At 35.0% G+C, this 22,224-nt stretch overlaps 2 protein-coding genes across 3 annotated transcripts; both read left to right on the forward strand.

Moving 5' to 3' along the window:
- Positions 1–810: 810 nt before the first annotated feature.
- On the forward strand, positions 811–13,431 carry LOC113728449 (protein transport Sec1a). Of its 2 annotated transcripts, XM_072079943.1 has the most exons (22): positions 811–1,168; positions 2,728–2,786; positions 3,245–3,326; positions 3,705–3,783; positions 5,398–5,448; positions 5,570–5,666; positions 5,776–5,808; positions 6,083–6,211; positions 6,810–7,001; positions 7,093–7,176; positions 7,253–7,351; positions 7,432–7,502; positions 8,476–8,572; positions 8,835–8,960; positions 9,093–9,188; positions 10,550–10,660; positions 10,766–10,843; positions 11,176–11,387; positions 11,696–11,783; positions 11,900–11,989; positions 12,805–12,911; positions 13,031–13,431. In XM_072079943.1, exons 1-21 carry the CDS (start codon positions 1,096–1,098, stop codon positions 12,856–12,858), a joined length of 2,001 nt encoding a protein of 666 aa, XP_071936044.1. In that variant the 5' UTR covers positions 811–1,095; the 3' UTR covers positions 12,859–12,911; positions 13,031–13,431. The 2 variants fall into 2 exon arrangements, with proteins under 2 accessions (XP_071936044.1, XP_071936045.1); XM_072079944.1 differs by lacking the exons at positions 811–1,168; positions 2,728–2,786; positions 3,245–3,326; positions 3,705–3,783; positions 5,398–5,448 and having other exon boundaries at positions 5,579–5,652.
- A 724-nt stretch (positions 13,432–14,155) lies between these two features.
- Positions 14,156–21,206, forward strand: LOC113731813 (uncharacterized). Its single transcript, XM_027257266.2, has 10 exons — positions 14,156–14,523; positions 14,793–14,898; positions 15,422–15,482; positions 15,581–15,876; positions 16,061–16,200; positions 17,261–17,335; positions 18,038–18,128; positions 19,178–19,381; positions 19,938–19,982; positions 20,708–21,206. Exons 1-10 carry the CDS (start codon positions 14,299–14,301, stop codon positions 20,791–20,793), a joined length of 1,329 nt encoding a protein of 442 aa, XP_027113067.1. The 5' UTR covers positions 14,156–14,298; the 3' UTR covers positions 20,794–21,206.
- Positions 21,207–22,224: the final 1,018 nt, after the last annotated feature.

The raw sequence follows: 22,224 nt of genomic DNA on the forward strand, positions 1-22,224 counted from the left end.
GTTACTTCTTTTTTTTTAATTAAAAAAAAAGAAATTGGGATAAAGAATTAGCTTAGTCACCAATAGTAAACAAAATATGATCAGTCCAAGGAGATTGGAGTAATTTACAGCTGGGTTTTGGTTTGTTGAAACAATTATAGGAGTACAATAAGAAAAAGGTAATTTGGTATGGGATTCATGAGATTGAGCCAGTAATGCTCTTTCCCTTAATTAGCATTTAGCTGTGATTAAGCTATAAGTCCTTTATATATATAAATTTTTTTTTTCCACTTATTGCACTTAAATAGCCATCAATTGATTTGAGAAGGCCAAATCATGATATTATTATATTTCTTTCTGCATCACCAATGAACTTAAAACCAATAACCTAAACAGAAAATATGAAATTATACAGCAAAAATCAACACACACAAAAAAATCCAAAATGATCAATAAAAGAATAGCCAACACCATTTTTTGCTAAACTACTTCATTACTTCTTTTTTTCTTTTTTTGGTAAAAGGGCTCCGCTTGGATTAGCTGTTTTTGGAGGTGTTTTTTAAAAACTTTACTGTAGCTTTGTATATGAAAAACTTTTATTGTAGATGTTTTTGGATTGTTTTCAAGTTATTATAATAAGGAAGCCCTGTGGATCCTGGACATAACTTGATTTTTCTTATACACTAGAAGGGCTTGGAAGTGAAAAAGCGAAGATTTCTGGGGAGAAACACAAATAAGATAAAGAAATGGGGTAAGAAATCAGTATGAAAAAGATACCAAAGGCGGGAGTGATTTATGCGTCCCCACTAACTAACTACAACGTCTAACGAACTCATCACAGCTTCCTTTCAGACTCTCTCGCCTTCAAAAACGCAAAGCCACCTCCATTTTCATCCATTTCCATCTTCCCTCTCCCTCTCTCTCTCTATCTCTCTGTCTTCTTTTCTTTCACTCTAACAACTATAATTTATCCAGACAGAGACAGAGAGATAGAGATAGAGAGAAAAATTAGGTTTTGCAATCCAATGCATTTCTGATACAGCTGCTTGAGAGTGTTTTTCTTTTTATTTTTATTTTTGGGTCATTCTTCTTCTTCTTTCCGAAGTCGTAAAAAGCATGTCATTTTCGGACTCGGACGTCTCTTCTCATGGCGGAGACTACAAGAATTTCCGCCAAATCAGCCGCGACCGTAAATATCCTTCCTTCCTGTCTCCCTATTCTTTGATGAGATTTTTGATGTGAAGTTAAATGTATGCTTGGTATCGTGATACCCGAGCGTTGTAATGTTTGCATATCAGGATTTGATCAGGTGGATGAATTTGATCACTTAATTGAAAATAGTAAATTGATTTGATCTAGTGCTGTAAGAGTCTGATAATTTCTCTCCAAATTTTGAATTTTTGGATGTTGACAAGGAAACAGATTATCATGTACAGTTGTGTGCATATTTACGTGCTTAATAATCTAGACAATCCAAAAAAATGCAATTTTTTTTTGTTTATTCCTTTCTTGTTAGCTTCCAGCTTTTTTCTACGGAGACCATTTGGCAATATCATGAATCAGTTATATAATGAACTTAAGTTTCTCTTGGAAACGGGAGGAGAAACAATGTAGCTGAATTGTTTACTGGACTATTACATGAGTAATTAATAGGAAGGTGTTCTTTTTGCCCTTTACTTTGTGCTTTATCGGAACTAGGGAGAGACTACTTTCGAGTCAATTAGGCATTCTTCAAAATTATACCTGTAATCATTGTCTCTTCCTTCAGAATTTTTATGCCAAATTAAAAAGTAGAGAGAACATTCCACAAAATTGGTAAAAGAGACAAAAGAGAAGGAGAAAATATAAGAGGTTGTTGGATGTATGATAATATAACCAATGATGAGAACACTGGTGGCGTGGAATTCTTGAGGTGCACTAGGTCTGAACTATGATAAGTTACCTGTACATATTTTACATGTTTGAGGTTCACTCTTATCAGGGGGAGATAGAATTTCCATCTCCAATATGTCAATGAAAGATAAGGAGTCGTTTCAGCAGTTGCAATCAAACAGCTATTATAGGATCTCCTCTGTCCTGCACAGGGCAGAGTGTGTTTGGTCTGTGGTCTTGGCAGTTATAGAACATTATAGTTTTGCAAGGTTCGTAGTTGTTCCTGGGGCCAATTAATATTGAGTTCTCTGTGAACTTGCTGAGTGCCTACAGTTAATGCAGGAGAAATTACTTAGTTGACTTATTTAAAGAACTAGGTGATGGATTTAGAAGGACAGCTGCATTTCTCTGACAAAGGACTTTGTTTTCTTGGTTTCAGGATTGTAGTGGATGAAATCAGCAACTCCCTTCCTTCCTCTCAAAACTTGGAAAATACTTTTTTGGATTATGCCAAGTCTTATTTAGCCTTGAATCTGTGCATATTTGTTATATTACATGACTGAAGTTGATTGATAACAAAGATATTGCTTTGAGGCTGAAGTGCTAGGAAAGTGAATATGTCCCATCAACTTTAAGTGTCATACATCATGGAATGCCACTATCCCAAGAAAATGAAAAATGGAATGCTACTGCATATTTATCTCTTGCATTGATGTATTTATCATATTATTTTTTTTCTCTTTCTCTCACTGTTGTTTGTGATAAAGCATGCATCTCTACTAATCAACATATCTTACTACTCTTTAATTTTTGCATACGAACATTTGGCATGGTGAATAATCTTGCGGTTCTTTGCTGGAATCTACTAACTTGTAGGGCTATTGCATGAGATGCTTCGGTCATCCAAATCAGAGGATTCAAGGTCATCATGGAAGGTAAAATTTACAAATATCTTACAATGTTCCAAAGAAATCTGTTGTCAATAAAATAGAAAAGGATTGGTTACATGATACCATAAGATTTTAGACATCTAAGTTTTCAATTGTTGATACTCAATATTTAAGCTTTATCTTTGGTTACATAGATATGGAGTCTGGAACCTGCTAAGGAGTATTTTAATGCAATCTATTCAATAAATAGAATATGTAGGCTACTTAGTACTGATAGCCAACAAAAGCCAAGTGCATTTTGAATAGAATGTTCATGAAATCTACTCATTTATCGAGTTTTATATAGGCTAATTTATGTTATTGCAAAAGTGGGTGAAACCAAATTCAATGCATTTGCAAGCAACCAAGACTTGTGCTTCATATTCTTATAGAGATTTTTTCTCTTATTCCTTTCCTTTAGATTTTTAGTGTTGTCAAAATAAGTATTTTTGTGTCTGCTGCAGGTACTCATCATGGATAAAGTTACAGTCAAGGTCATGTCTATGTCATGCAAAATGGCAGACATTACTGATCAAGGAGTTTCATGTGAGCAAATGATCACAATGTTTATGTTTCATTCTACTTGCCCTTTTCATGGATTCTTATTTTCTGATTTATGTTAATGTCAAACATGTGTAGCAGTCTAAGCTTAATGTAAAATTATCTGTCAACGATTTTTTGAAATCTAGTAGAAATACAATGTTTGCAATTCTTTTTGCTTGTAATTTTGTTGTCAGCGTTGAAGTGTTTGGTGCTGAATAACTGGTTTATAATGCAGTTTCTGCTTTTGCATTTTGCCCCTCTGCATATGTACTGTCAACATCAGCACATTTTCATAAATCATTGACCACCGTTATAGCATTCTTGTCATATTTTTCTTCTATTTGGTTAAGAAGTAATCAATTCTATCTCTGATATTGGCAGTGGTGGAGGACATTTTTAGGCGAAGACAACCTTTGCCATCCATGGATGCCATATATTTCATTCAACCTACAAAAGAGAAGTACAAGATCTTTTTCATGCTTGCTTATGATTAACCTCATTTAGTTTTTTCATGAGAGAAAATTCATGTCATGTACTGATTGGATGCCCAATGCAACATAAAGATGTTGCTCTTGATATTCAAAGTTTATGTTGTTTATGTCTTATGTAATTACAGCAAATAAATAGTAAATTACAGTTTCATATGTTAGTGCCTTAAGTTCAACTTTCTCATACCAAAGCTCCTGTCTATTTGGATATTTGCTATGTGCAACTTTTTCAACTAAAGGACCTATTTTGTATATGTATCACCTCTAATGAGCCTCAAGCATGAGAGAACATGGAGTGAGGGAAAAACATAAAAGGTAAAATGAAGCAGTCTACTTACCAGTTAGAACGTTTAAAACAGAAAACAACGGAAGCGAAAAACCGTTCCTGAACTGTTTCCATTTGAATTAGTTTTGTGATGAGAGATGACCTTAAAATTTCATCATTAGTAAGACCTTAAAATTTCATCATTAGTAAGAAGGTTATTACTTCCCATCTAGCTTACTTTTCATCATTAGTAAGAAGGTTATTACTTCCCATCTAGATTTCTTTCTTAGAAACAAATGAGGTGTATTCTTTTCCAACTCTGTATGGACATTTGTTGCGCTTCACATCTTAGAACATTGATATGTTGAGATCATCTTGTGTAGCTTTCAGATCCTTTAACTTGAATTTCTTTGTGAACTTAGCGTATTTATTCTTGCCATGTTTTCCTTTGTTTAATTTTCTTTGCATGTTTGGTTCTTATATACTTTCCAATTAGCATACAGATTTTCAGCTATTGACACTCAGACAAGAGAATGAATTCAACTTCTATTTTTAGTTCTTAGGCATGTAACCCCTGTCATGTCTGTAAGTTTTAATTTCAACTTAAGGAACAATACCTTGAGTAGTGAATTTTTTACTTAAAACCTCTCTCCCCCCCCCCTCTCTCTCTCTCTCTCTCTCTCTCTATATATATATATATATATTGTGCAATCTTTTCTATTTCTTTCATCTTGATGAGTAGTTAGACTGCAATTCATGTGAACAGGGAACTTTGAGAATATTGTCAAACCTTAGCTTTTAAGGGAAATTAGATCCAACTTTTTTCTAGTTTTTATTACTGTTTTCTCCTTCTAAATTTAAACTAAACCTAAAGTGGAGATTAAATTTTTTACCCAGTTAGCAGGATTGCAATTACTATGCAATCTTTTGAGCTATTAACCTAAAGAGGTCTAAAGAATAATGTTTATTGCTGCATTTTACCTCCCAATAGACTTTGCAAATGAAAATTTTGGAGTTTCAAGAATTGATCCTGGTTCGTTTATTTGTTTAAACCCAATGTTTATGTTATTTTTCTCCATCATTGTAAAGCAAAACTAGTCAAATATTATCATAATTAATTGCTGCTCAATTACCAAGTTACTTGAATTCTATAGCTATTTTCTTTTACTTCTAATTCTATCTCTTAATCCAAGTTCGACTCCTATAATGCTCTTTTTCTTTTGGAAATTTGTATCTGCATCTGGCTTTTTACAATTCAACTGCAACAATTCAAATGCAAGAACAAAGGGGACTAACTGTCTACTTTTTGGTAATTTTGCAGTGTCGTCATGTTCTTGTCTGACATGTCCGGAAGAGAACCTTTGTACAAAAAGTATATGAAAGAACCTGACTTTAGGAGTCCATTCTCTATTCTTACATGTACTTGAATTCAGTTACTTCGCATCTTTCTGATCCTCCTATCCTTTTCGTTTACTTTCTCCCTCTTCCTGCAGAGCATACGTATACTTTAGTTCAACTGTATCGAAGGATTTGCTTGCTCGTATCAAGAATGATACTAGTGTGCTACCACGTATAGGTGCATTGAGTGAGGTTACAATCAGTTTTCCTGTGCATCTAATTTGAACTACTTAGTATTTTGGCTTTCAATTTCTTAGAGGTTTCTGATTCATTTTCGTTGTACTTATTGTTATATTATCAGATGAATTTGGAGTATTTTCCTATAGACACTCAGGTACATTCGGCATTGCTTTTACTAATGCATGTTTATATGTTGCATTAACTACTAGCAAAATAAATAAACATGAAAAAGATGCCATTTTTAAAGCATATTTTGGATGCCTCTTGAAAAGAAGCTAGATCAGAAAATTATGCAAATATTTGTTCAGCACTCACAGACATTCTGCATGATGATTTGCCTGCAGTACTTTTTGAGTACTACCAGAAATGCATATATTTCTGGCTTTAAAGCTTTGTATAATTAGTTAAAATGGAACCTTTCTTTGTAGGGATTCATCACTGATCATGAAAGAGCGCTTGAAGATCTTTATGGTGAAAATGCTGAAAATTCTCGAAGATTTGATGTTTGCTTGCATGCTATGGCTACTCGAATTGCTACGGTTTTTGCTTCGTTAAAGGTAACAAGTTAGTATTTGGATCTCTGATTACTAACTTGTTCTGGTACTTCTTATATGTTGTATAGATAAACCAAACTCTATTAGCTAAAGATGAACAAGCTGCTGGTGTTTCACAATTCTTAGATTCTTAGAGAAACCCTTTCTCGACTGTAGTTTTTCCTGTGGACAGCCTTATTTCTAAATTTTTCACTGGTTTTGAAATCATTTTATGCTCCTAAGTCGTTAAGTCCTGAAGAGGCATATTTCACCTTTTAATAACTATTCGGAATCTATAAAATCAAAGTATTGGTGCCGAAGCTGGTAAAGCATTAGGCAACTAAGGGTTGATGAAAAAATTTTGATGTCGAGAGCAAAAGCTGCATAATAAGTACTGTAGATGGAGCCTGGACCAAAACTAATAGGATGCATGGATGCCTTTCATGTTGTGCAAGCCTGCTGAAATTTGCATACTTGGAATATATTCAAAATTGGAGTTTGTCCTTGACTATTATTTTTTCTACTGCTGATATCATTTGTGAAAAATGGGGCTACAGAAAATTTTGTCCCGTTACACGATTTAGTTCTTGCAAGAAGTTTATATCTTTTTTCCTATTTCCAGGAATTCCCTTTTGTCCGATATCGTGCTTCCAAGGGTCTTGATTCATCTACGGTAGTATCTCCTCGTGACTTACTTCCCACAAAGCTGGCGGCTGCTATTTGGAACTCTATCACAACTTACAAGGCTTCAATTCCTAACTTTCCCCAAACAGAGACATGTGAACTGCTTATTTTGGACAGATCTATTGACCAGGTTTTCATCAATTTTGGGATTCTATCTGCTCGAGCGTGGTGAAAGTTTTTTGTATCATTTAAATTTAATTGCGATTGTTCTTTCTACTCAGATTGCTCCCGTCATTCATGAATGGACTTATGATTCTATGTGTCATGATCTACTTGACTTGGATGGAAACAAATACGTGTACGAGGTACCAGTTACTGGTTTTGGTGATCCATGCTATTCTATGGACTGTTTTTTTCTGATTAACATATCACCGATGTCAGGTTCCTAGTAAATCTGGTGGCAAACCTGAGAAAAAGGAAGCTCTTTTGGAGGATCATGATCCTATCTGGCTTGAGTTACGCCATGCTCATATAGCAGATGTACGTGTCTGGTGGTATAGTTTTGCTGGTCATTGGCTTATGTCATATATGGTGACTATTCTTACTTAAGATATTATCAGGCTAGTGAACGGTTGCATGAGAAGATGACAAATTTTGTTTCAAAGAACAAAGCTGCACAATTACAACAGAGGTTGGTGCTAGAGAATGTGGTCTTATTCATTTCCACAACTATTATCTCCGATCATTTCTGATGTGTTCTTGATTTCAGTTGTTGACGTATTGAATGAGTTGTTATGATGTTCTTGTTATTCTGTGTACTAATATCAGTGGCCTGGGAATGAAAAAGTCTTCACTGAGTTGGATTTAATGCTTGTTTAGATTCCTTTGGTAGTAGTAACTTATAAAAGAAATTAGTGATTACTACACCCAGCATTGAAGCACACTCAACAAATCATTTGAGACATGAAGGTAGATTCAAATAACACACACTCACACCCACACAAACACGCCCACATATATGTATATATATATATATATTTGCAAAAGCTTATTTTTACTTTCAATTTTTAATAAGGTTTTAGTAAATGAACTTTTAGTTCAAGACTACATGGCATATCTAAGGAATCTAACAAAATGGCCTGTTGACCAAAGAACTTAGCATGTTTTCACACCACAGTGGTCAGGTCTTTGACAAATTTATCAGTCAGAGAAAGAGAAAATAATAATTGTGCATACGTGTTGTGAATTGATGAAATTATTGCACCTGCAAGGTTCCCACTTGTAGCAGCCGAAGAAGTTAACATCAAAATCATGCGTCTGAAAATTTCGAGAAGTGATTTAGTTCATGAATGTAATTGTGATTGGTTGCCCATTTGGTGCAAAATTTCGGTTGTCCATAGCTTTAAGGCTTACAGCATGGTTGTATTGGTAAATAATGATGCTGACAATACGTGATATTGGACAATGATCTATGTGGAACTTTAAATCTGTAATAGGGACTGGACCAGTGTATACTTGCTAGTTATTTATTTGGCAAATCTAGAAAGTGTTCTTCCACACAACCATCCCATCAAAGTTCAATTTTATCTACTAAATGGTGTGCCCAATTACCTTTCATGCTTCTTGATCATAGTTGCTTCATGCTATTTGGTAATTCTGTGCAGGGATGGTAGTGAATTATCTACAAGGGACTTGCAGAAAATGGTTCAAGCTTTACCACAATATAATGAACAAATGGAGAAACTCACTCTACATGTTGAGGTTTTCTTTTCCTACTTTGTTGTTTGATTCTAAGATAATTCGGTTGCAGTTTGCACATTAAAGCATTTCGGTCATTGAATAAGTGGGCCAAGGTGGATAAGTCATTTCACTCCTTTTATCATCTAAGATTATTGGAAGGTGTTTTGTGAAATCAGTTGACTGGTTATTATTTGAGATATCACCTAGATTGCTGGAACATAGTTTAATGGAATATTTTCAACGTAAAGAAGATGTTGTCTAATCATTTATCTGTTTTTATCAGATCGCTGGAAAAATTAACAGAATTATTAGAGATTTGGCGCTTCGGGAACTTGGCCAACTGGAGCAGGACTTAGTTTTTGGAGATGCAGGAACTAAGGAAGTCATCAATTTTTTTAGGTCAAAGCAGGTTTGAAGATTTTTTAATTTTTGTAGGTCGAAGCAATTTAGAAAATTTTTTTCTGTTTTCCTACTAATTTTACACATCATTAAAGTCCTACTGACAGAAAAATTTACCTGTACTTTGATTTGTTTTGTTTAGGATGCATCAAATGAAAATAAGCTGCGCCTGATGATGATATATGCATCTGTGTATCCTGAAAAGTTTGAGGGTGACAAGGCATCAAAGCTTATGCAGGTGGCTGATTGCTTTTAAGGTTTTCCTAATGGCTTACAATGTTTCATATTTAACAGTTCTCTCTGTTCTAATTTGACATGGATAAAGCAGAGCCATAAAAGTTGTTTTAAGTTGAATATTAAGATACAATAAACATATTATCAATATTTAATTGCATACCCAAACTGACATAGTGATGAAGCTAATCTATAGTGGAAAGCCACAAGGGACCTTCTTGATGATCCTGTCTAGGATATGTTTGTAGTGATATATGCAGAAAACAGAAGTTGTAGTGGAGAAAGATCATGTTGCTTCCTCATTTGAAATATCGATTGTCTTGCTCCTGACTGATATCAATCTATTTTTATCTATTTAGTCGGATAAGGATTTGTGTGTGGATTTGAATTTGTGATCCAATACATATCTACTTCATGCAAGTCAAACAAGTTGGTCTAGATCTTCTTGCTGTAGGTTAAAGTGCCAATTTTGAAAAAGCTTATAACATCAGATATTCAGAAATTTTAAACCTATCATATAATATGTATAGGATTACCTATATATGAACGTGGAACATGTATTACTTGATAGGTACTATCAATTTCTGGATTAAAAGAATAGGAAGCCTTTAATACTTGTGAAAGAGGATATGTCATCAAAAAAATGTAAGAAGAATGGTATCCATGTTTAATTCTGCTGCGTCAGTAGCTGATTTTTCTATCTCTTTTTGTATCTCCGCCGCACATCAAGACAAACTACAAATAACCGGACCAATCACTCTTCAATAATTGAATACTCTCTTATCAACATAAACATTTTGAATTAGCATTAGCATGCACTGAGCTGTTAAGCTCCATTTGAGTACTTCTAATGTTAAAATCACCAAACAGAACAATGGCATTGTAGCAGCACCCACTTTCTTTGTCTAACAACATCACAGGTTTTGACCTTTGATCTTTTGAAGCATGAGAAGTTTTTCATGCAAGATTGTTGAAAGAAATGAACGTTGCTTTTTGGTAAACCCAATTCCATCAACTCTTATAAATGATGACACTCCTTTTTTATGTTTATGGATCTTACACTGGCCAATTCACGTGACCTTTCTTCTTTGAACATCCATTGTACTCTTACTGTCTGTCTTAAATTTTTGAATCTTTTGATGATAATAATCTTTTCTTGTTTTTAAATCCTACTTGTACTATTTTGTTATTTTCTGGTAAATAGATTGCTTAGGTCTTGAATTTTATGTAACACGACACTCTTGCTCAGTGATTTTGCATTTTTTGCTCTTGGTTTTTAACTTCTTGATCTGTATACGTTTTGATAAGCCAAATAATGTCCAGTGAAATTTCATGAGAATTACTCTGTGGTCTATTCTTTGTCAGCTGGCAAAACTATCTGTTGAAGATATGAAAGCAGTTAAAAACATGAAATTGATTGAAGGATCAGCAAATAGAAAGACATCTGGGGGTTTCTCACTGAAATTTGATTCAAAGGTACATATGTTTGGGTTTTTACTTTTTAAATCAAAAAACGAAAATAGCCTGTCGGTTTTGAGAATCAAGACTTGGTGTTGCTAAGTTCTATTGTTTGCCTATTAGAGGAAGCATGCAGCAAGAAAGGATCGAACTGGAGAGGAAGAAACGTGGCAACTATTCCGGTTTTATCCCATGTTAGAGGTTTGTCTAAGCTCTTGTATTTGTTGCTTTCAGTGCCCAAACTGTTTCACGCACACACATATACATGTGTGTGTATTTTGACAATCATGAGAGTGATAATGCTTTCAAACTTTGGCAGGAAGGAAAGACTACGTTCACCTTCATTTATTTATGTTAATATCACAATTACTCAGCTTAGAATCTATATTCTGATTTAGGGGAAAATCACGTTATCTAAGACAAGTTCTCTTGATTAATAAGTTCAGACAAGTTATTAAATCACTTTCTTTAGTTACTGAAACATAGAAAGTTGTACGCTAAAGCGACAAATTGAAATGAGATTCATTTTCTAGGAGTTGCTTGAAAAGTTGAGTAAAGGTGAATTGCCAAAGGATGAATATCAATGCATGAATGAACCAAGTCCAAGTCAAACTAGCGATCAGGGAAATGGTTCCTCACATGGTAGATCGACAAGGACTGGTCAATCATCCGGCCCGCACTCAATGAGATCAAGGCGTACTGCAACATGGGCACGACCTCGCCTTTCTGATGACGGATATTCAAGGTACTCTCTTGTCTCTCATCTCATAGTTATGCTTATAACTTTGCAGTTTTAGACTCCACTTGCCCTACTAGGAAGAGATGATATGTTTTAGATATGTCAGTAACATTTGCATGTGGTAATGCACAATGCCTTTTCAGTTCTAGGGTGCAATTCGTTTACTGAAACCAAGATGTAAGAACAACAAATTTAGTCTTCATGGTCATCAGAGAGAACTTTTATATATGGTTTAAATGCTGTGATTCCTATCTCTATTACTCAACCTTTTCTGATATCCCAAGTTTTCTGATGCCTTTTATCTGTATTTTTAGTGATTCCTCACTGAGAAATGCATTGGATTTCAAGAAAATGGGACAGCGGATATTTGTGTTCATAATTGGTGGAGCAACTCGATCGGAAGTACAAATCTTCAAGCTCTTCTCTTTCAGCAGCAAGCTCTCAATTTGTTTTACAATATCATCATTGTACAAAACAAAGACATACTTTTTTTCTAAATTTTGTAACCTTTTTTGCAGCTTAGGGTTTGTCACAAACTTACATCAAAATTGAGGAGGGAAGTTGTTCTTGGTGCAACTAGTATTGATGACCCACCAGTGTACCTGACGGTATGCTTTTATTGCTGAATCCTTGTAATTAATCTTTTTCTGTCAATCCGTCTTTCGCTCCCGTATAATGCCCTACATTAACTGGTAATTTGAAGCATCTCAATGTTCAAGAGCATTTTAATTTGCTTGGTTGACGTCTATGATTTTCATTTGATTCATATGGATACATAGAACAATCATGGATAGGAAAAGCAAAATTGTTATAAATTAACGTTTAATAGTCTTACGACAGTTTTTTGATTCACCTGGAATATGAAACTTCCAGTGACTAATCTTACTATCAAATTGCAAGAACTATTAGTAACCTTGGTCATTGAATTAGTGAGTTTAGAATATATATATATATATATATATATGTATGTGTGTGTGTGTGTGTGTGTTAGAATAAATCCGTAAACACCTGTAGAAAAAGTGTTTTCGACATGGAAGAATTGAACCACACCGTTTGGATTGATCATTTTTTCAAAAGTAAGTTTTCAAATATAATGCTACAATAATATACAAATAAAAATAATTTAAAAAACATCTCATTCATACAATATATCAAATATTTCAAAAAAATATTTATAGTAAAAGTTTTTCATACACACTGTTACAATAAAATTTTTCAAAAACACCCCAAAAACTGCTAATCCAAATTGTAAAGCTGAGGTTGGTTGTTGCAATTCCTTGAGAAGTTTTTAGTCTTATTTTGCATGTAACTTCTTGTTTGATCGCTAAAGGAAGTTAAGATAAATAATCTGTAATCCTAACTGCTGTTATTAGTTTAAGTTATTCATCATTCCATGCGTTTTTCTTTGCTTTTTGTTTTCCAGAAGCTTAAGTTGCTCTCGGAGACAGAGCTGTCAATTGATAGCATTAGAATTTAGCCCAATGGCCCCCTCAGCATGTTGTACACTATGAAGTTGTCTAACTCCAGCAGGTTTGTCTTATTTATACCTGCAAAATCCTTTACTGTTGCTGGTTGTCAATATATTCCAGTTGATATTTGCCTTTTTTTTTTCGTTGTTTGGTAAGAAACATATTTGCATTTGTTTATAGTGCAGGATGCAACCCATATATGGAAAAGAGGAAGTGAATCTAAGCAAGGTTACTCTTTCCTATTTGACCATGTCTAAAAGGAATCATGGGTGAAAACCCAGAGTTAGCTGGAGAAGAAAACCATTTTGAGGTTTGCTGTTGGAATCAAATCTTGTACAGGCAATGGAGTCAATAGTAGTTTGTGACTTTGGAAATTAAGTTGGCCACTTCTCAGGTTGGATGCAAGCATGATTTCAAATATTAGTTGCAATTGAAATTGGTTACTCTGTACGTATGATATTGCAGGAGGCAATTTCACCGCAAGTTGAGTTTTTCTGTTGAGGAAATGTATTCATCAATTGGCTGATTTTGTAACATTAAGCTGACTAAGTTTTGGCAAATACGATTTTGTTTCTGGAGTATGAGCCACTTGTAATTTATTGTTATTTTTTTTTAACAATAATAGTACAATGCTATTCCTATATTTTAAATAACACACTCACAAAATGTATAATTTTTTACTTTTCAATAATTGAAACGATCACAAAATATATAATTCTTACTGGGTAATGAGATACAAGATAATTTTCTTTATATTACCCTCCAAATTTACACGATGACGACGTAAAACCTGATTAGAAGACAAAAACATATCTAAGGGGAAAAAAAAAGAAAAAGAAGGGAATCATTTAAAGAAATTTTTTTAATAGATATTAACACACTTAATATTTTTTTTAATTCATATCAATATTTTTTTTAAGAAACAAATACCTATGACTCTTCTTAATGAAAGTGTCCATTAAACATCCATCAATTGTTTAAAGTAATAAAATTCAAAACTTAATTCTAAAATCATTAACTTTAACTTCTATTATCCATGTTTAATTACCTACTATTGAGTTTCATAATCCTACCTATGCAAGGGGATGTAAAAAAAAATGTTACTCCAATTATCAAAAAGTCATAATCATCTCAAAGGAATCAATTCTCCCAGCTTTCAAAAAAAAAAATTCTCCCAAAAGGGGAAAAAGAAATAAAGAAAACTCCATTGATTAATTCCAATACTGCATATGGTGCTTATCTTTAAAAAAAAAAAAAAAAAGAAAAAAGAAAAAAAGGTCCCAATTATATAAGTGGTTGTTTTACTTGTCTTCACATTTCACCATTTTCATCAATATCACACAGATTTCGGCAATCAGCCTAGGCTTCTGTTTGATCGTTATTGCAATTCCGAAACTGTAAAATTTGCGAAAAAGGATAAATTGTGGTATCGAATTGATATCAAGGCAATGGATTCGGTTCTTCCAGTTACAGTAGCAGTATCGTTGATTGTAGGAGCTTTAATCGCATTTCTAATTTTCGGAAGCTATTTCCGGAAACGAAAATCCGAAGTCGAGTCGATCGCGAAGCCTGAAAAGCTTCAAGCGAATCAAAATCTAAGCCAAAAGCAGCCGTTGAAGACTAACAAGAAATCTCAGTCCAAAATTCACTCTCACTCTCACGCCGCCGATAAGGTAGGGTTTATTAATCCTTTCTTTATCTTAACTTGGTCAAATTTTGAATTTTTTATCTTTTAAATGGGATTGCGATAGTTTGGATAGCTGAAAATGTATAAGATAATCGCTAATTAAAGCTATGTACAACTTTTATGAGGACAATGAATAGATATTTTTTGTTTTGTAAATTTTTTTTAAAAAATTGTTGTGCAATTGATTAATAGAAGATTCTGAACTTATTTAATTGTATTATATGGTGGTTTTCATCGTGAAAAAAAAAAATGTAGGAGGCGAACAAGCGGCATCATCCGCTGGATTTGAACACGCTGAAAGGTCACGGTGATGCAGTCACGGGGCTGTGTTTTTCTACGGATGGACGTAATTTGGCAACTGGTAATTCAATTAATATCCTTTCATTTTATTTTGAAGTTATATGAATGCTTTGTGCAACTTTGATGATTTTGATGGCCGCTAGTGGAATTATTTCTGCATTAGATTCAATGAAGTTGTTTTATTACTTTTTTGTTAAGCTTGAATTTGTTGCATGTGTGTTACTGATTGGTGAATTAGTAAAAGGAAGGTTGTGCTATTGGACTTGAAATGCACTTCTGGTAATGTACACACGAAGACTTCTATGGTCAAGTAAAATAGATTTAATCCATAGGTTGAGTTCATAAGGTCGACTTTAGAATTGGCTCCCGAGCACAACTCACAGACATTTCATTTTTAGAACACGAACAAGTTGACTTACAAGCGGAGATAGTTAACATTGCATTGAATTATATTGATCTTTTTTATGCTTTTGTGTAGGTTTTTTCTCTATTTCCCTTTCTTCTTTTGGTCTGATTTTTTCTGTGTTCCATGTAGCTGGACTGTTTGATAGTCATATCATGCTCTCTTTTTTTTGTGCGTACAGCTTGTGGCGATGGGGTTCTGAGGGTTTTCAAGCTGGATGACGTTGCCAACAAAAGCTTCAAGTATGAGTCTTTAGTTGCCCTTAACATTTGTCAATGCTATATTGTTTGACATATAGCATATTTCTTCTTTAAACTCTGACCTCTGTAATTGTATCTAGGTTTCTTAGAATTAACTTGCCTGCCGGAGCTCATCCAACAGCAGTTGCTTATGCTGATGATGCAACTTCTGTAGTTGTTGCAACTCACACGCTGTCTGGCTCTTCGCTGCATATGTATGGAGAAGAGAAACCCAAAGCGACTGGTGAGTCTAAGCAACAAACAAAGCTTCCTCTGCCAGAGATCAAATGGGAGCACAAGAAGGTTCATGACAAGAGGGTCATTCTTACCCTAGTTGGAACCAAGGCGACATATGGCGGTGCAGATGGCAGTACTGTAATCGTGTCATGTTCTGAAGGTAAATCTTTTGGCTGGGCCTGTGGCAGTATAGTAACCCTTTGATTTAGTTTAAGTAATTTGCGAATTCCTCTAGACTTCCATTTACTCTTTGTTGATATGGCTATTTTTATTTCCCTTTGGATATAATGTAAGAGTCTGGGAAAGATTTACATTTTCTTTTACAAAATCCTGTCATCTTACAGGCACAGACATTACACTCTGGCATGGAAAAACAGGAAAGGTCTTGGGTCATGTTGACACAAATCAGCTAAAAAACACCATGGCAACTGTATCCCCCAATGGGAGATTCATAGCTGCTGCAGCTTTTACTGCTGATGTGAAGGTGATATTCTCGAACATTTCCATTCATTGGATTGCAATATAGTGCCTTCGGGCTCTGTCCCTGTGTTTCGCAAAGTTGATCTTTTCTACTCTGGGTTGATAAGTGTTGGAGTTGGTGCCATGGAGGTACCATTTAGTTGCCTACTTCATTGCATGTTTTGATGTTGCATTAGCAGCTTACGATGGGGCATTGGCATAACTGCAAGAGTTGTTAAGTTGAATAAGTGGATTTATGGTAAGGATAGGGTGTCATATTTAAAGGTGCTGAATATAGTTAAAAATTTCGTTAGGAAATGCATGCCTATGAAGTTCTGGTTCTGGTAGGAGAGAAAAGGAAAGATTTCAGATGTTCTCTACAAAATGATAGTATTCAACATACATACCTGTCATTCACTTTTGGGAATATATATTTTGTCGCTGAATATTAAGCAAATAAGATTGAGCAGATTTGTAAATTCAGGGACTTGGCAATTTTCAAGGCTATGGAACTTAGGGATCACATAAATCTTTTCACTTTCTATCGCAAATAAAGAACCTGTTCTGAGTTCCTAGGAGACAATCTGGACCAATTTTAGAAGTTTGAAGTTGAGTGAATGACAAAATTAAAATTTCAGAAATACATCTTCTTGGCCAGAATCATTCCGTTCTGCTGCTGTGACGCATTTCAGTACTTATATTTGTAAGACTCAGCAATATGAATAGAAACGTATGGGTAGCTGGAGGCTTTGAAATATCGTAGTTTAATTGTCTGCCAGATGAGCAATTTTTTACCAGAAAAGAGCCATTTTGATTGGAGAAATTCCTAATGAGTGCATGAAGTTTTTTTTTCTTTTAGTGCTTTTTGTTTTGTTTGTGTTCAGTCTGCGTTGGACAGTGGCATGGAGCTCACATTAAATGGGAATGGTGCTTTCTTGAGCCCTTGTACATTTTTTTAGTGATTCTGTAATTGCATCTGAATTATATGGTGCTAATTTTCTAATCCTTCTCTTTCTCTTTAAGGTATTTTCTCCTACCCTCTACTTCCTAATTGTAGACTCACAGGAGTCCTTCCACTGTGACAGGTTTGGGAGATTGTGTACACCAAAGACGGATCAGTGAAGGAAGTTTCAAAGGTTATGCAGCTCAAGGGGCATAAGGTCATATTTTTTGTTAAAGGCTGTGTTTTAGAGCTTTTGTTCTTTGTTTGCCCGTTGGCCACTTCATCACATTTTTACCTGTCGAAACTGCATGGATAGTTTGACATGGTTAAAATTTCTGAAGCATCAAATGGTTGCATTTAGGAATTTCACATTTTCACTGTGTCTCTTTGTGTTTATATCTGCATATGGTTTTTGGTTTTCCTTTCTTTTTTGGGGTGGATGTTAAGATGTGGAGAATAACATTTTTAGAACCATGAGTGACATTTGAATGGAGTAAGAAATTTAGAAATGGAACTGCATTGTCTAAGACAGATAAGAATGCATTGTCAAATCTTTTTCCTGTTCCAAGAATATGAGATTCTTTGTGTTATTTTCTCTGGGAACTATGCCTGGTTGTAGATGGATATACTTTTCTATTTTCTATTTAATTATGAATGCATCCAATGAAGCTTCCAATGAAAAACCAAAGGTAAAAAAGAAAAGAAATTACAGCTTGACTAGGATCTTCCTTGAAGGAGCAGTTGAAATTTCTGTACGAGATTAGATGCTAAACAATGTCCTGCCGTTTCTATATGAATAACTGTAGAGCCGCTTTGTTAGTATGGTAGTTCGTCTTGATTGTATCAGCAACTGTAATACAGACTTTGTCATCTTATCTTTGCTTCTCATTCTTTAACTTTCCATGTGGATGGTTTACAGAGTGCAGTTACATGGCTGTGCTTTGCCCCAAATTCAGAACAAATCATTACCGCATCCAAGGATGGTTCGATTAGAGTCTGGAACATCAATGGTATGTTAAGCTTGATTAATTTGAAATTTATCTGTTTTGCAAGTAGGATAGTTAATTTTGACACATTGTCCTTTGTGGGATGGTAGCATAGTGACACTGTGGTTGAATAGATCTTCTACTCATACAACAAAAAAATTGTAAGGAAAGACCACTGCTTGTTCTGAAGAGCTATAGCTTGATATGGGTGATATTTTCAAGGAGAATGCTCTGATAGTCTGGTGTGTCATTTCACCAGAATTTCTAGGACAGGACATATCCACAGTCTTGTAGCAGAAGATTAAATAATGGGGAAAATGTGTATCAATTCTTGCTGTTTGATTACTGGCATGCTTTCTATCATTCCCAAAAAATCATGGGTTGACACTGAAAACAAGAAAGAAACAGAATAAACACAGAAACAAATGTGGTGTAAGTTTTTCCTGTCTATGGATCAGATGCAACTGAGAAACCAGAAACACATGTTTTGAATTTTAATGGCGATATTACTAGTTAAATGTGTTGAATGTGCCTCCATATGCCTTTTATCTTTTATTCATCTTAGTTTTCTTTTCCCCATGTAGGTGGCATCACTTGGTATGTTTGTGAGTCATTTTGATTTGGGATTGCATTCACACACGTGCTGGTATTATAAACTAGAGCTGTGAAATGGGCAGCTGAAGATTACTAACTTCAGTTCCTGGTGATTGATAATAACGTTATCAAAAGGAAGCATCTGCAAATGCTTCCTTTTCTTTGGAAAATTTAATTTGCATCTACTTATGGAGTCAGTGCACCTAATTAATCATGTATTGAATCATATATACAGCAAATAAAAAATTAAAAAATGAAATTATGTACTGGTGGTTAACTCGGATCTAGTAAAATTACAGAACTTTTAGCAGTGTAGGAATTGTTGAAATTATTTTGTCTAACGTTATTCTTTTGTTGAATGTCAGGCATCCAATAGCAATCCATATTGTGGTCAATCATTTTTTTTCTTTTTTTTTTCGCCTTTCTATTGAGAGCAGTTAGATGAGTTGAACTGATCTAGTTTGTCTGCTCATTTGAAGTTCGATATCATCTGGATGAGGACCCAAAAACTTTGAAGGTGTTTCCCATTCCACTTCATGATGCAAACGGCACAACTTTACACTATGACCGTCTGTGTCTCTCTCCTGATGGGAAGATATTAGCTGCCATTCATGGTTCAACATTGCAGTGGTTATCTGCTGAGTCTGGGCAAGTTTTGGAAACAGCTGAGAGAGCTCATGATGGTAAGCAAAACTATTGGCACGTCCCTCTGATTCTAGATTCTACTTGGCAAAATAAATTTTAGCTTTTTTTTATGTTAGCTTAACCATCTGTGACCTTGTCATTTTTTTAAAATTTTTCTTTTCGTCTTTTTCAGCTGACAGAATCAATTATGTTGGTGTTCTGATAATTTAAACTAAGCCAGTGAACATGTGCATTGTATATAGATGAAGCACTTGGGATTCTATATAATTCAACTCACTAGTCATCAGTACATTAAGAAACATGTAAAATATGTCGGCTACTCCCTCCTATTGCCTTTTAGACCTACGTTTTATTCTATTTTAGTTTGCAAATGCTGTCGATTGTCTTGTCACTTTGATTAGTGACTCAAGGTTTATAGCATGGCAAAATTTGGGAAATGTGGTTGTCATTCTTGGCTAGTTGGCTACAAGAAGAGGCTATAAGGGCATTCTTGGCAATTATGATGTGAAAAGTGTCCTATTAATGTGCTGAAGCTGTAGGTTTTTAATTTTGAGCTCTTATGTTCCAAAATCAACTGTATCATTTATCATGCAGGTGATATCACGGACATGGCATGGTCCCCTACCCCCATTCAAAGTGGTAAGTTTCTCTCTGGTTATGAATATTTCTTATCTGTTACATATTTTATTGCTTTTTTTCTTGTTTTCTTTTTTGTCCTCCTAAAACTTGGGACAGGGGTAAGAACTTGTGTATAAAGCATTTAGTTGACTGATTACACTAGTAATTTCTTCTCTTTACAGCTAATTTCACATCCCAAGTTTCTTGTCTGATTAGCTTTGAAATCGTTATTGGTTGGATCTCAGTTTGTACAGCTGCTGGAATCCAACTTGTCTAAAGTTGGGACTTACACCACATATTCTTGTTTTAAAACGGACTTCTATGATGTTTTATCTTAAGCGTGCAAAGACGCCTTGCCACTGCATTGAGTGCCAAGAACAGCATAGACCATATTCATGCGTTTCTTGTTTGTCATCAGCATCCCAAGACATGTGGGGCTGCATATTTGTGCTGTTTCTCATCAGCCCTCTCTCACTTCCAGTCCCACCTTTTCTTTTGCTGCAATTTTAGGAGCAGCAACAAAAATGTAGCTCCACATGTGATGGGATCTCTTTTCCTGAAGCCTCAAAATTGGTTTTTACACCTCTAGTGACTTCTACATCCATCAAGTTCATAGAGGTGTCAGCCAAGAAAAAACTGAAAGAAACAAGGGCATGAAACTGCTTGTTCTGTCTCTTTTCCATTGGTCTGCACATTATGTTGATTCTCATGTCTTTAATTTTTTTCTCGTCTCTGGTTTAAAACAGGAGATAAGAAATTGTCCGTTTTGGCCACAGCCAGCATTGACAAAAAAGTGAAGTTGTGGGTGGCTCCAATGCTTCATCCATCATGAGAAATTCTGCAGGTGTTCTGCCGATAGACGGGGTCCATGGAAGTGCTTCAGATGGGAATTTTTGAGATGTTGCTTCTCTTCTATTTGGACCGAATGCTACTACAGGCTTACCTTGCAAATTACAAGTTTACCCGGAAAAGCATAGGTGATGCGGAATTTGAGTTCATTGCTGAGGTTCAAAGAGGACTTTAACTTCTTGTAGCGCTTCCTTCTCACATAGATTCTCACCATCGACTTTCTTTGCTGTAGAAATTTTACAATACAACTGGAAAGTTTTCATAGTTCATTTCCAGTTAAGTTGATGTATTGTTAATTTATCATCTGATGTAGAGAGAGAGAGAGAGAGTTTGTGTGTGTGTGTGTGATGAAAATTTTGAATTCTAGCAATAATTAAAATATTAAATTCGATGCCAGTTTAATCGTGTGAGCCTGATAATTGTGCTTTGATGTTACGTCTTATCACTACGAGTCTAGGTGCAATGTTTTACCTTCAAATTTTCATTAATTCAAATTTTAATCTTCCTTGCTTTTTTTAGTGATATTCCCCTTTATTCTAATTAACCACAGTCAAAAGCTGCAAATTTCAACTGTTAAAAGGTGTAGAGAGAAGTACAGGACATAAGAGACTAGATTGTCAAAATTGAAGACTGACGAGCTAAAGTAAATTTAGTGGGAAGACTCGGAACTAAGTGGATGGTGGATACAAATACAATTATAAATTGTTGGGCAAATGGTGGAACTCATTTTGTTCGCATTAGCAGCAAATGTTTTTGGGGGTAATTTTAGAAATATTTTTAGGGATTTTAAAAATATATTTTAAAATATTTTTATAATTTATCACCTTTTTGGATATTTTTTTAAAAATTTTACACTATTCCCTCCCTCTTCCTCCTCCCTCTTTCCTCTCCAATCCTCTCCTTTCCCCTCGCCCCCAAACCCCTTTCCCACTTGCGGATGGTGGCAGCAACTCCAACCACCACTCTAGCCGCGACCAAGAAGATCGCAACCAGATCTGATCACGATCAGAAAGGTCATGGCCAAAAGCTGCGACAGCTTCTAGCCACAATCAAATCTAGTTACGACCAGCAAGGTCTCAGTCAGTGGAGGGGAGAGGGGATTGGGGGCGTGGAAAGGGAAGGGAGAAGGAAGGAAGGAGGAGAAAAGACGAAAAAGAAGGAGAGAAGAGGAGGAGGGAGGAGAAGAGGGGAGAAAGAGAGAGAGAGGAGGAAGAGTCATAGGTGTGGAGGTGGTGACGGTGGTAGTTGGATTGTGATGGATGATGGTGGTGGGTAGTGTGTGAAAGAAAAAAGAGAAATTTTTTTACTTTTTTAAAGTATTTGAGATGTGTTGTATTTTTTTGGATTGTTTTTTAAGCTGTTTTTAGAGTTTATTATTGTAGATGTGAAAATCAAATACAGTTTTTCAAAAATC

This window comes from Coffea arabica, chromosome 2e (assembly GCF_036785885.1).
Source record: "Coffea arabica cultivar ET-39 chromosome 2e, Coffea Arabica ET-39 HiFi, whole genome shotgun sequence".
Classification (NCBI taxonomy): domain Eukaryota; kingdom Viridiplantae; phylum Streptophyta; class Magnoliopsida; order Gentianales; family Rubiaceae; genus Coffea; species Coffea arabica.

Coding starts and splice junctions, on each gene's coding strand:
- LOC113728449 (XM_072079943.1), top strand. CDS start 1,096: ATGTCATTTTCGGACTCGGACGTCTCTTCTCATGGCGGAGACTACAAG. Junction 1,169..2,727: donor CCGCCAAATCAGCCGCGACC/GTAAATATCCTT, acceptor ACTAACTTGTAG/GGCTATTGCATGAGATGCTT. Junction 7,002..7,092: donor TGGACAGATCTATTGACCAG/GTTTTCATCAAT, acceptor CTTTCTACTCAG/ATTGCTCCCGTCATTCATGA.
- LOC113731813 (XM_027257266.2), top strand. CDS start 14,299: ATGGATTCGGTTCTTCCAGTTACAGTAGCAGTATCGTTGATTGTAGGA. Junction 17,336..18,037: donor TGCAGCTCAAGGGGCATAAG/GTCATATTTTTT, acceptor GATGGTTTACAG/AGTGCAGTTACATGGCTGTG. Junction 18,129..19,177: donor TAGAGTCTGGAACATCAATG/GTATGTTAAGCT, acceptor GCTCATTTGAAG/TTCGATATCATCTGGATGAG.